This window comes from Anopheles coustani, chromosome 2 (assembly GCF_943734705.1).
Source record: "Anopheles coustani chromosome 2, idAnoCousDA_361_x.2, whole genome shotgun sequence".
Classification (NCBI taxonomy): Eukaryota; Metazoa; Arthropoda; class Insecta; order Diptera; family Culicidae; genus Anopheles; species Anopheles coustani.
This window is the reverse complement of record NC_071289.1, coordinates 58,839,331-58,852,687: the sequence shown is the minus strand read 5'-3', so window position 1 is coordinate 58,852,687 and position 13,357 is coordinate 58,839,331. Positions and strand designations below refer to the sequence as shown.

General features: G+C 47.7%; 1 protein-coding gene across 1 annotated transcript in view; it reads right to left on the bottom strand.

The window, feature by feature from the left end:
• Window positions 1–13,357, bottom strand: part of LOC131263798 (trithorax group protein osa) — a 112,360-nt gene that overhangs the window by 17,850 nt on the left and 81,153 nt on the right. Inside the window, exon 4 of the mRNA XM_058266056.1 lies at window positions 4,387–5,096. Within this exon, the coding sequence (XP_058122039.1) occupies window positions 4,387–4,437 (51 nt within the window). The 5' untranslated portion in view covers window positions 4,438–5,096. The remainder of the gene's footprint in view (window positions 1–4,386; window positions 5,097–13,357) is intronic.

The window sequence follows — 13,357 nt, the reverse complement described above, 5'->3', positions numbered from 1 at the left end:
GATGAATAGCCACCATTCCGTCGGGGAAATGATCCCGACCCACACCCGTGGCCGATTGTAATAACCGATTGAAATTAACCCTTCACATAAATATACACGCATACCCAACCCGAAGCACCGTTCGAAGCAGCCATGATGTTTACAGATTCGTGCGGAAAGGGTAAACAACGGATCTAGCCGCGGCTTATTGCTTCCGTTAATCTGCTCCGGGAGTGAGAGATATATTTAACACTTCCCCCCCCCCCCCCCCCCCCCCCCCTTTCTGCCCGGAAGGGGGAGTTTATTGCCGATTTTTATTTATTGAATAATTCCACACCACCGCAACAACACAAATGAGGGCAACACATTCGGCCGACCGGTAACAAATTTCCCGCACATTTCCACTCCTCCGCTTCTCCTGGCTGGGCGCGCCAACGGACAAAAATTTCTCATGCCCGGGGTATTATACGCCGGCGAACGATCGGAATGAGATCTTCTGGCCTAACATACTCTCCCATCCCCTCGAGCGGGCATAAAGTGGAAAAATTTACACGCGAAACATGCGCGCGGCGGCTCAAGTGTGGCGGAGGGAAAAACGAAAAACGATCTAGTCGGAATAAGATCATCTGCCGCGGTGTTGGTGGCGGCGGTGTGGCATGCGCGCGGCCACAATAACAACCCGCCGGCGCATCGCAGGTTGCTTTCCATCGGTTCAAACATCATAAAGCAATGGGCATTAATTATTTCCTACCAGAATTATGGTGTTACCACGATAGGGTGGTGTGCACACACGGGAGTGGTGTTATTACACACGGAATAGTTTATTTACATTTTCGAACCTCCGCTTCCTCTCCGAGGGGGATTTTCCTTCGCACCCTTCTGCTTCAGTGGAAACCAGCGTAAGGTGATCGATGTATGTAACCTGAAGCTTCAAAACGAACCTACCAGCCCTTTAAAACGATGTATCAAAATTGATTCCGACAGCAAACGGTTTCGGGGTCTCGATTGAAAAAACAAGAAATCCTCACAGACAATAAAAAAAAAAGGAAACTAAATGGCCCACATTTATTTAAGTGAAATATTAATAAACAATTTTAGCCTTTTTTCCAACCGATGCCATTGTTAACGAAAGCAGCAGCTTGTTTCCCCCCTCCAACCGAAACCGATGGTACGCCCAATGAAAAACACAATAATCATCACTTTGCACAAATGTAAACATGTTTTCAATCAGCATACTTTATCCGATTGATACGCTTTCCGCGGGAAGTTATGTGTAACAGACACGCGCAGTTAATTATACGCGCTACACAGTGTAACATCACACACAAACACCCATTTCATTGCCTCAATATCTCGATGATGGTTCTCTCTTCTGTTGAAAACAGAAAAAAAGGCGACTTAACCGTTGGGATGATTGTGCAAAGCTTGCAACAGAGTCGAAATACTTTATCATTCCCTTTCACCGAGCGGCCGCCGTATGTTTTTTTTATTATATATACGCCCGACGCCGCAAGTTTCCCATATTTTTCCACAAAGTATTGCAGCGTTTTTAAAACTCCCTGAGAAACCGCACACCGTGCGCGCATGACACGCCATTCATGGGTGTGTGCTGGAAAAATAGTTATTTTTTTAACGCATTTTCCAGCGCACAACACAGCAGCTTCTTCCGACCCGGAGGTATCATAGGAACGGAAGAAGGAAAAAAAAAACGGTGGAGGAAATGGTATGAAAAAAGAAGCTCAACTCCCGGGCCAAGCTGAAAGAAACAGGCCTGCAAACTTTGGGCCTAAAGGAAAGACGATGGGGAGAGAGAGAAAAAAAAGGAACCACACGTTCCGAAATGAAAATGAAGTAAGTTGCGTAGCGAAATTTTAACTTCAGCCCCCGGGTTCGTAAATTATGACTTTTTATTGACCGTTAAACGTGTGAAACTTGCCTTTATTACGGGCTGCTAGCAGAGCAGCAACATCAGCGGCTATCATAGAGTATGCTCTACGGGGTGTTGCTAGTTCTTTTTTTTTGTGTGCTGTTGACCATTCTTCCGCCGGAGATCGCTCCGGATCCTTCCGAGAAGAGGCCGGTGGATGTTAACCCTTTCCACTCGAGCGGCGCCGATACGGCGCCCAGCAGTAGCGTAGCACCAACTCGAGCGGCGCTGCTACGGCGCCAAGCCGGTTGAAGCTGGTAAGCCGATCAAGTCTTACTCAATTTGCAGTTCTTAATCCATGCGCTTCAACGTTCAAAGTGACATTTTTATATTTACGATGAGTTAATGAATAAACTACATAATTATAAACTTATTTTACGTTATTTGCAGCTTTTTCAAATATGTGGCAACATCTAATAAGACATGTCAAAAACGCATTGCTTGCATGGAAACTGCCTAAGCTTGATATATTCGAAAATTCTGTTGGGTTTATGCAAATGCATGCTTGTTTACAATTGACACTCTTCAACTCTGATTATATACCGGACCATCCTTTCATTATTTCGTCATGGTTCATGGCAATAAGTTTTATAGGATGCAGTAAAATTATCCGTTATTGACCGGTTGCAATTTAGTACTTGTCGATCTTTGAGGAAATTTGATGAAGTCTATAGAATTTTTGTTTAAATATGAAGGGAACCCTTGAAGATTCTGGCCCCCTTGCGAGCTCGGGGCCCACCGCGGGCGCTTAGTCCCAGCACCGTTAAATCCGCCTCTGCGTTTACCAATTTGGTCAATTTCGCCTCGAGTTGCTGGTTCGCGCAGGCGAAAATGCTTTCGAGCGCAAAGGGTTAACCATCTTGCTCGGGTTTGGCCCTGTGTGTATGTGTGACCCCCCGGGTAGACGTAATTTTTTTTTTGTTTCGTTTTCTTCTCTAGGTCCGTTATGGTCGCCTGGCAGTTAGCAGCACACGGATAAACACAAACACACGGGCGCCCGTCGAAAGAATAAAAAACAATTTGTTTTGGGGAGCATCAACTAGGCTGAGTAAGGGGTAAGGGATGGGCTGTTGGTTGTGAGGTTAGTTTCATCCCCCCCTCCCCCCCTTCCATCGACCCCAAACGATCGTTAGGAAGCGTCCGCTGGGGGGACTGCCAATAACTGTCGGCCGGAAACGCATGAACACCAAACTGAAACCGAAACGCGATAAAACAAAAATCTTTTATCTTTCGCCGCCGTTGGCCGCCACGGTGAAGAAATTTCGGCGCTGGCCTACGTCAAACACCCATCATCACCTTGTTCCCTTTTTAACTCGCCTCGCCGCCTGGTCGATGGGAGATAAATTATGTTTGGCGATGGCGCACAGCAACATTACCGAAGCCATTGAGAATGTCATCACTAAACGGAATGGCGATGAAAACATTTGCATACAAATTTCAAATACATCTTTCCACTAAGAAAACAAACTGCGAATTAACACATAACCCTATGTATGGGTCGAAGATAAAAACAACGGTCAGCCTTGCTCAAACGCCTACATTCATGTGTAATAAGTAAAGAATTACCATTAAACTCAAATGGTTTACAAGTAGAATTGTGTAATTCAGATTCAGATTCATGAAAGATTCATGAAGATTCATTAAGGTTTCAAAAGAGATATGAAGATTCATTAAGGGTTCGAAAGACTCATGAAGATTCATTAAGGTTTCAAAAGATTCATGAAGATTAATTACGGGTTCGAAAGATTCATTAGGGTTTGTAAAAATTCAGTAAGGTTTCAACAGATTTATTAAGGTGAGGATGAAGATGCGAATCCCTAAAGATTCATGGATCCAACTGAATCGCCAAAAGATTCAATAAGCACAACACTATTCACAAGACATTTTAAGATGATAAAACATTCACCAGCAACAGAACTAAAACAGAAACCATAAAAAAACGTAAATAAGGAGACAACTAAACACGAAACTGAGTAGAAAGACTTGTCGCTAAAGTAAAACAGCAGAGCAATCAACAACAGGAAATGAAACAATTCAACACAAAATGTAGAATACGATAAAAAAGAAACAATGGTTAACATTCAAGATAAGATCAAGATTCGACAATATATAGGCAAGTTTGCACAAAACTGATCCACACTTGCGACTGATGCAAGCAGAAGAACTAACAAACAAAAGTAAAAGACTACTCTGCAATAGGTATTGCAAGAGTAGAACAAAGAAATCAATCATTATTGAAAACTTTCAATATTTTGTTACGAAATAACGCACTAAATTGAAGGATTCTGTAATCAACTTCCCAACTCTAAGAAACATCAGTTCATAGTTTGATAGCAATGATCAGGAGTACGGAATCGCAAAACGATTGTCAGACACAACTGTTTCTTCCCGGTTTACGGGAACGGGTTCCCGGAGGTTGGATGGTGATTTCGACCGGAGCTTTCTGTCGGACTCTGAATACGTACATAGATGTCGTTTACCTGATGGCCGGGACCCACTCTGATTTCTCCTTCGGTTGGCGGTGTGGCCATATTACCCCGCAATGACGACGGCAGCGATGAAGCGGATGAACACGCACGGCACGACGACGTTGGCGGGGGCGGCAAGCGGTCGGGGGCTCCTTCTTCCGATGCCGGACACGACGACGACGACGTACGGCCTTGGAGGAACGCCCGTCGGTGTCGTTGTCGTTGGGGACGATAGCGTTCTTTCCCTCCGGTGGAAAATGCACCGCTTCCAGAGTACGTTACGGAAAGCGGAATCCGGAAGTGGATCGCCGGAACGAGTACTGTCGCCGCGTTGCCGAGAATGCCGACGATTCGAGGTTCGTTACGTTCCTTCCGTTTCGCGGGGAAGTGGTTTCCGGTCCTTTACTCCTCCTTTTTTCTGTTGTTACTCTTCAAAATTCAAACTCTGCTTTGGCGTTCCAACAGCTCGTTGCACCTACTGCTTCGGTTTCTGCCGCAGCCGCCCTTGGTCCTGCTGTGTCCTGCAGAAGGCAACGCCACAATCCGGCTGCAGACGGTGCTCCACCACCACCGGGAAGCTGCTTAATGTGCACGCGATGTTCCAGGCTCTGCCACCCATTGGTTTGCATTTGACCGCCGACGTGCTCGAGCAAACGAACGGAGCCGCGTTACACTACGCCACCACAAGCAGAGGGTTGTTGTTGTGCTCCCGGGGCCAGGCTCTGTGGAAATTGGATAAGAGGGTAAAAAACGCGAGAGTTAGAAACCGCAAGCCCATCCGATACAGTATTCAACGGACTGTACGACGTATAATTGTAACAATTTAATTCGGTAATTATATCCGGCAACAAATCGGCTGCCACTCCGTCCAAACACGGATCATCACTCTTCCACCGTCGACAGGGAGGAATGTCTGTTGTCATCTTTACCGTGTGTCATAACCCTACTTTGCGTTCACGGCGAGAAACGAATCTCGATCTCAAGCCAGCGGTGGAAACATGACCCCAATTTGTAACCAACATTTCTCTCACCGAAGGGCCTTTTCTCGTCCCCCCTAGCTACCTCCTCTCACCCCTCTTCTCCTGTTCCACACTATCCTTGTTCTTTTCCATCAATCAATACACGCGCGTACTTGAAACGTGACATTAATGGGTGCGCGCGTATGCCACCGCCAGAGGGCAGAACTAATCTTTTCATCTTTTTCACCCTCCTAGCAAAGTAAAGGCAAAATATCATACTTGCTCGATCGATCGACTCCTTTCGCAACCCAACGAAATGGAACGAAATGTAGAGCTCTCGGAAAAAAGAATACAAGCAAGAAAACGAAAACACACCCTTCTCCTGGTCGAATTCACTAAATTGCTAACCAAACTCATTCGCCGGCCAGCTTCTTCGGCTTCGGCGGCTTTGAAGATCGTTCTGAAAGAGATCCTCGGCTTCGTTGAAAGTAAGTGAGGCGAACGCTGAAAGGAAGGAAAATAGAAGTAGCAGCAGTAATACCAACCGGTTCCGTTGCGTCGGAGGCGGAAGGGTGCCCAACAAGTAAGAGGTTATTTATAATAGCATCGTAGGGGAAATAGCACCGAAGCATGTAGTCAGAGAGCATGTGTGCTCGGGAGGAGGCTGGCAGTCGAACACAGAGGAAACAAACCCAGTTCCACGGAGCCCCTTTCTTTTCGAAGCTGCTGCAGGAGAAGCTTACAAACACACTCGGTGTTTTCGAACAAACAACAGTATTAAAACATGCATCAAAGACCATAACATAAATGTCGCCCGGAGGATCATTTCCACACGAAACAACATACCTTTTTCCGTAAACCTTTACGGAGGTAAACCCTTAATGGTAAAGATACCGTGTGTATCCGTTGCCTCCGCCCAACCGTTTCTTAATCTTAACGGCGTCCGATGAGAACACCGGTGGAGGCGTACAATTCTGAACCGATAAACCGGTTCCCACCACCACCCCCCTCCGCTTCCCACGTGCTCCGGTTGTGGTGAAAAGCAAAATCGCGGCTTTAAATTAAACCTCCACCACACACTCACACACACCCCTCCCTCCCGGGCAGAAAATATGACAGAAAGGGCTACACCGAACACGACGACAACGATTATGCGAGTAAATAATTCGCGTCGCACAAATTTGTGCAGAGATTAAGTGCGAAAGCAGACATTTATCTCGCGCGTTCCACACGCCACGGAAGGAGGAGGAGAGTGCGGGAATGGTTAATGCGTTCACTATCATTCGCACGGCGTGCGCAAGGGTGCCTTTTCGTGGCAGGTTGCAATTTATATCATTATATATTTATACAGCCCCTCCCCCGCCCCGCCCGTGGAGAAATGGAGCGCGGTGGGAGGAAAGCGCTTGAGCGTTTACTTGCTTTTGCTTTGATTGAGCTACTTTAGCAGCTTCCCGGAGGGCGCGTACCAAAGCGCACGGAATAGAGAAAAACCATCACGAGTGCAATAATCAAGGAAATGGAAAGAAGAGAAGCACAGGACTTGATGAAGTTGATTTCGAAAATCGTTACCGTTTTAAGGAAGGATGTAAATAACGAAGACGTTAGGCGTGTTGGGTTCAGTTGCCTTATGCGATAGACTATCGCATCACTGTACAGCGTTAAGATTTTATTATATTTTAAATCAGTTTTAAGAATAGTTATACCCTAATATTTCTTAATCCCACAGTGGCTGACATTTGCGGAGCAAACGAAGATAAAGAAGTCTCGTAAAAATATAGTTCAAAATTGAATCGAAACGACAAACGGTGGCATAAACATAACCGAGGAAAACATCTCGCGCCGCGGATCAAGCAGGAACACGACAACCCCGTACATAATTACCGTTAATGTCTTTTGCCATTTTAAGACTCGACTTCTCGTTCGTTTACACTTTTCCACCACGCTCCTGGTGGTTCCAGCTCCCGGGGGTGGATGTGTTCAGTTCCGAAACCGGCTTTTCAGATAAAGCGGCGCGAAAACGGTTACGCCGTTGCCACTCGGTCACATTCCACAGGACGAGGCAGGAGATGATGTCCCCCCCCCCCCCCCCCCCATTCCTTCTGCTCCTTCCCCAGGGGTCTTTCAGTGACACGACACGACGCCGATCGATGTGTACATCTTCATTAGCTCCTCTCGCCCGTTGTATCGTCGTGCACGCCATAAGGGTTTTATTTAAACGGTGGTGATGAAAAAAAGAGGGCGGAAAAGGCGACGAAATTAACGAGCCATTCCTGAACGGTAGGTTCTTCTTTTCAGGCTACCGCGCGAGCAACCGCTTCCGACGCGCTGTTGACGCCAGCCGCTTCCTCCTCGAGCCTCAAGAGAGGACGCTCTAGTGATGAAGAAAGAGTTGGGGCGCTCCCGCGCCATAAAAACACCGAAAGTCAAACTTCCCGGGCATGTAATGCGGTGGTATTAAGCGAACTAGAAGTGATGTTAATGATGACAAACTAAATAACCATGGTGAACTCGGTTGCAGCACTCAACGGTGCTGCCAAAAGCCAGCTCCAGTCCCGTGTTTCCAGTGTGTAATGAGTGTGTAAATGCCACTTTCAGCACGTTCTGTGTGTACCGGAAACGATGGCGAGGCACAAGAAAGACCTACCAACTATCGAAAGGTTGTATCCTCCTATCAGTGAAGGCACACATCATCACCGGCCGTGGTTTATTGCCTGCACCGGGGTCTACCGCCTAGTGAGTTCCCCATCAAAATGGCTGCTAATGGTGGAGCTTGGGAGGTTCAAAGGGTTTCCAATTTCGGGCGCCAGCCACTCAGGGATTCAAAGCCTCGCGGCACGTGAAAGTGATGAGCTACCGACTGACACTTCTCCCTGGTTGAGAGCTTCCCGGAGGCATCATCATCACGGAGCTATCAACGGCCGCGTAACTGATTCATTATATAGCCCCACCGCGAGACAGAAGGGGAAAACTTTGTCCCGACAAAGTATCCGGATTCCGCAGGCCGAATCTAAAGAGCGAAGAGGTCCCGTCATGACATAGTGAACGTGGTGAAAATTTACCACCTACCATCACCGGTACCAACTCCAAAAGCGCACTAGAATTGGAACGCCGGGGGGGTATTCGTACACCCGCGAGTGATTGTAGAGCTTATGTTCACGCTTCACCAGTGAGGCCTCGAGGTTGAGACACAACCATTGCCACCATCACCACACCTACACCGTATCGTGGCGTGGAAAAGAAAGCCCAGAAGCCAACCCCGATCAACATCGACCGAAGCAGGGCTCGACGGCGCAGACTGATTGGACCAACATTCCGCGAGCGTATTAACGACTTGTTTAAAAGGGCTGACATCAACTCTTTGAGGTTCGGAAGCCCGAGGAGATACCAGCAAACAGTTGGGTATGTGCTACTGTCGCACTTGGGGAACCGTTTGCTTCATGCCCTCTTATTCTTCAGCGCGCCCGTCGTGTCTACATCGGACGTGAGCTTACCCCCGCGCACATATTTAATGCTTGGTTGACTGACTGACTGACTGACTGACTGACTGACTAACTGACAGGTCGGTTGACTGGTACTGAAATAAGTGGCTCACAGCTAACACACTCTGTGCCTCGCGTCTCGCCTGCCATGGTTGGCGGCAATCAAACTTGGGTGCAACCACTAAGCTATAGAAGGCACGGAGTCCTCACGCCGTCATGCGCTTGATTGAGATCCGCAAAAGGCTTGCCCTGCTACCCATACCGGCCTCGGAGAATTCCAAAGCCCGAAAGGGTGAGTGTGTGAAGTAGGGCTTACAAATTAGTACCTCACATCGAAACCCTTTGAAAACATAGGAACATAGTCTTGGAGTTTCTAATGTAGCAGAGGACCAGAAAGGCAATCCGAATCGATTTTCATTCTTACCCGACAATCGAGCTACATGGCACGAATGGATGAAATGATTCGGAGTACGAAGAATAAGGGAGAACTGCATAGGACAAGGAATGCAAGAAGCCTAAGGCAGGTGCAGGACTGGTTTGTGCGTAACTTGGTAGACGCCAATTGGACCTGTTGAGGAATCAAGTCGATCGGGGAGATACTCCCGGAATGTTTCTCCGCGTGTCGATGGCGCGGCACAACAATCTCACGACGAAGAATTTTCATTCCACAGTTATGGACAAGCTTGTCGCTTGGTCTGTGGTTTTGCACCGCATGATTGTGGTTCTTAGCAGAAAGTAGGGACCGTAAAAAAGGCCGCCCTTTTCCTTGCAATGCACGCGGTCTGGACCTCCGAAAGTGGAAGGAAAATATGTATACAATATGCGTGGAGAAAATTGAGTAACCAACAGCTCTACACCAAAGGGAAGGAATTAACGGCAACCGACCCCTCGGAAAGCGGACAAGAGATAGATCAACTCTATTAGTCGCGGTAGGTTTGCGACTTAATATTCGCAAACCGCCGACGAACTACCGCGAGCCACTGGCACTAATTTAGTGCCCCGACCACAGAACCGCCGGCAGCCGACTACCTTCTATTGCATGCCCGTCATGTTCTTCTGCGGCTCAACTCATGCATGCGCGCATCCGTCCCCAGGCCCTACCGCGGCGGCTCGGCACAACACACCGCATCCGGCTTGGATGGTTGATGATTTGAGGAATTCAACGCTCGACTCACCGACACGACACGACGACAATAATGTCACTTTCCGTTCCGCTTTTATGTCCTCATCCTTCGCGGGGACCGATGCGAATGCCAACGGGTCGACCCGGGGGAGAACAAGAATTTCCCATAACGAAGCAAAACCAGATCCTTCCCTTTTTCCTCCTGATGCTCACTCTATCTCTCTTTCGTGGGTGTTGTTACCGTCTTTTCTTTTTTGTTTGTCCTCTCTCCCACCTAACCACCCAACCTCTCGCCCATGGGTGTAATTTATTACACGCCGCAATTGACGTTGAAAAATCTTAATTACCCAAAGAAAACAAACGCACCCATTTGCCGTAACAACTTTCGTTGGGCACTTCGCATTTGCGCCACGAGTTTCGAGTGGTTCTTAAGAGGAACGGCGAAGACGAAGACGACGATGAAGACCACACCGTGGCCGCACATACTAAATTAGTGATGAATTGTACCGAGTGAAACCGAGCACGGCAGCAACTTGTCATCGGCGCAGAAGCGCATGGCGGCGGCGCTTGTGCTTGCCTCTTGTCAACGGCAGTGATGTGAGCAGCATAGCAGCAGCAAAGCAGCAAAGCAGCAGTACAACAAATCGTCTGTGCCGGAATCGCGTGACACGCGCGCACACTCGGGGCTATAAGTGTAGGACATGATATAACGCCAACTGGCGTGAGATATGTTATCGCAGCTGTCAAACTGTAATTGAGTAGGTTTGCACTGCCAAGGCTAATTCAGGCGGACTTGTTATAGATTTGATTAAATTTCACGGTTTACGATTTCAGCATATTTCGTTGCTTTTGAGCTTTCACGCTGATTACGAAGTTCTGTTCTTTTGTGTCTTTTGAAACATTCACATTGAGAACTCACTTGCTGATAGGAAACAGAACGGAGTATACATCATAACCTAAACAAATATCATCTTGTCATAACTGTCTTTTACTTTAATCGGTCTCATATTCCGGAGAACATTTGTTTTCGGGAAGCATTGTTTCCGGCTTTTTGACAGTATGTCAAAAAAAGTCAAGCGTGTACCAAATACAGAAGAACCATCATCAGCGCTTTTTCATTTGAAAATAAATATTTCGTTTGCAACGCTTAAATACAATAATTGTTAATATTCACAGGTGACGTTTTAAAATAGACACTTCAATTGTGAGGTAAAGAGTAAAAGTGTCCTTACACTAATTACCGCAAGTGTATCACCCTACAGTACGGGAGACACTGGGAAATGAAAATTAAACCGATACATAACGGAAAGGAATGGGGGGTGCCGTGATGTAGACTTTTCGCCCCCAGTCTATGCGTCCCGCGCAAGCCTCGCTAATGAACCGGAGAGTGTTGAGTTGCCAACATCTGGAAGAATTAGAACCGCGTACCACTGGCATGGAATTTCGGTGCATAAAGACACGAGAAGTTGGGGGTATGGGTGCAGCAATTAACCGAAAATGGAGTTGTCGCGAGGTTCTCTATATGACATTGGAACCGAGCCAGGAAGGCAGTTACAGGACACCCAAATGAACAAGCGAAAATCACTGCATCGCAGGAAGGGGGGATTGCGAAAATGAGTGCCTCTAATTGGAGAGGGTTAGAAACTGCAGTGCTGTCCACTACAAAACCTCCAATCCTATGGTTGAACGACGTGAAACCTCGGAGGTAAGAAGTCGTACATATCTCCTCCTGGGTAGAACAGAAGGCGATAATGTTGTAGTACCCGTCGTCGACCAAGAAGAGGTGCGCAGTGTAGTACATAAATCTTGGCACCCAAAACCATGTTAGTCGATACGATACGCCATAACTACCAGTGAACGTGCGCGGATAGTGGATTTTCATTAAAAAGCATCCACTACTTGGCTCCACTCGGAATAGGAACGTCGACCAGGTCCGTGGTGGTCTCCTTCTTCTAGTATCTGCCAAAGTTCCCAAGCGCCAGACAATGTGGATAATCTACGAATCGAATCTGCCACCGCGGTGTTTCCTTTTGAACATCGCAGTCTACCGGACAAACAGGCTGTTCTCGTCGGTCGGCTACAGGTTAGAAGCGAAACGAACGGTTCTCTTCTTGACCACACCGCTTCCCGGGGTTGGCACCATAAATTTGGCTTACTACCTTTCTGACCTCCCGGACTTTACAAGCAAAGTTCAGCGAGAATCCATTAGGACCAGATTCGCAGCGCCGTCCGATGATTTAAAAAGCAACCTTCGCCTTCGTTCGTAAAGGTGGAAATTCTGCCCCCGATAAGGGATCCCGGATTGACCCAAACGCTCACCTCGCATTCGTTCTGCCACCCGGGGAAAATATATTTTCCATTTTATACGATAAAACGCCACCACAGTTTACGAGGTACAGAAGAATATCAATTCGTGCTAAAATTAATTCCACCTTGTTTTCTCCTTTGGCCCTCACACTACGTCACCATTAATCTAATGGGTAATGTCATCATCCTGCTGCAGTAAGGCGGAAAGTGGTTTGGAGCAAATTAATGCCACCGCTGACACGGGGGGTTTCCACGGTCGGACAAACGAGGTGGGCGAACGCATCCATGTTTGCACCGATTCGCAAACTGGCGAACCCAACGGCGAGAGGCGAGTGCGCACGCAAAAGAATCGTTCATAATCGACCAAATCCACATCATCCTATCATCGTCTTATTAGGCGTCTGCGAACGTGTAAAACACGGTTCGGCAAGAAGGAGTCGAACTGTGGATGCAGCAGATACCTCCTCCTCCTCTTCAGAGACCGTCCGCGCGGATCGCGCAGGTTTGGTTTTTAACCTTCTGGCACATTCGAAGCCCCCTATCGTACGGGATCACGAGTGGCATACGGGCGTAGATGCACCACAAAGGCGGGGGGCTAAAGGTGGAGAACCACGAAGGATTCAGCAAAGCAGAAGATGAAGCACGGCGGCAACGAAACGCAAAATAAAAAGCGTTGGAGAAGAAACATGAAAACGATCTTTCCCCCCGGAGTGGAAGACTAATTTTAACGAACTGAACACGCGAACACACGGTACTCCTCCTCCTCGAGGTGCAGCAGAATGGTTGCTCTCTGCTTCTTCGCCTCGCTCGATGATCTTTGTGACGCATGTAGAGGCATCCAGAGTTGCGATGCGAAACACCATGAAGTAGCGCTGTAGAGGTCTTGTGCCGGTAGCCAGCAACACACGGCGTACAGCTTCACCCGGGTCCGGGGAATCGTCTTTAGGTCAAGCTGCACACAAGTGATCTTGTGCGGCCACCAAACGAAGAGCTCCCAAAACAAGTGTGATGAAGTATATATGCTGTAGACCCCGTTGCCTCGCGGCTCTAGGAGTGAATGTGCAAACGGTCACACCTCATCGAAAGTCTAGAGTGGAAAGCATTCTTCAACGGCC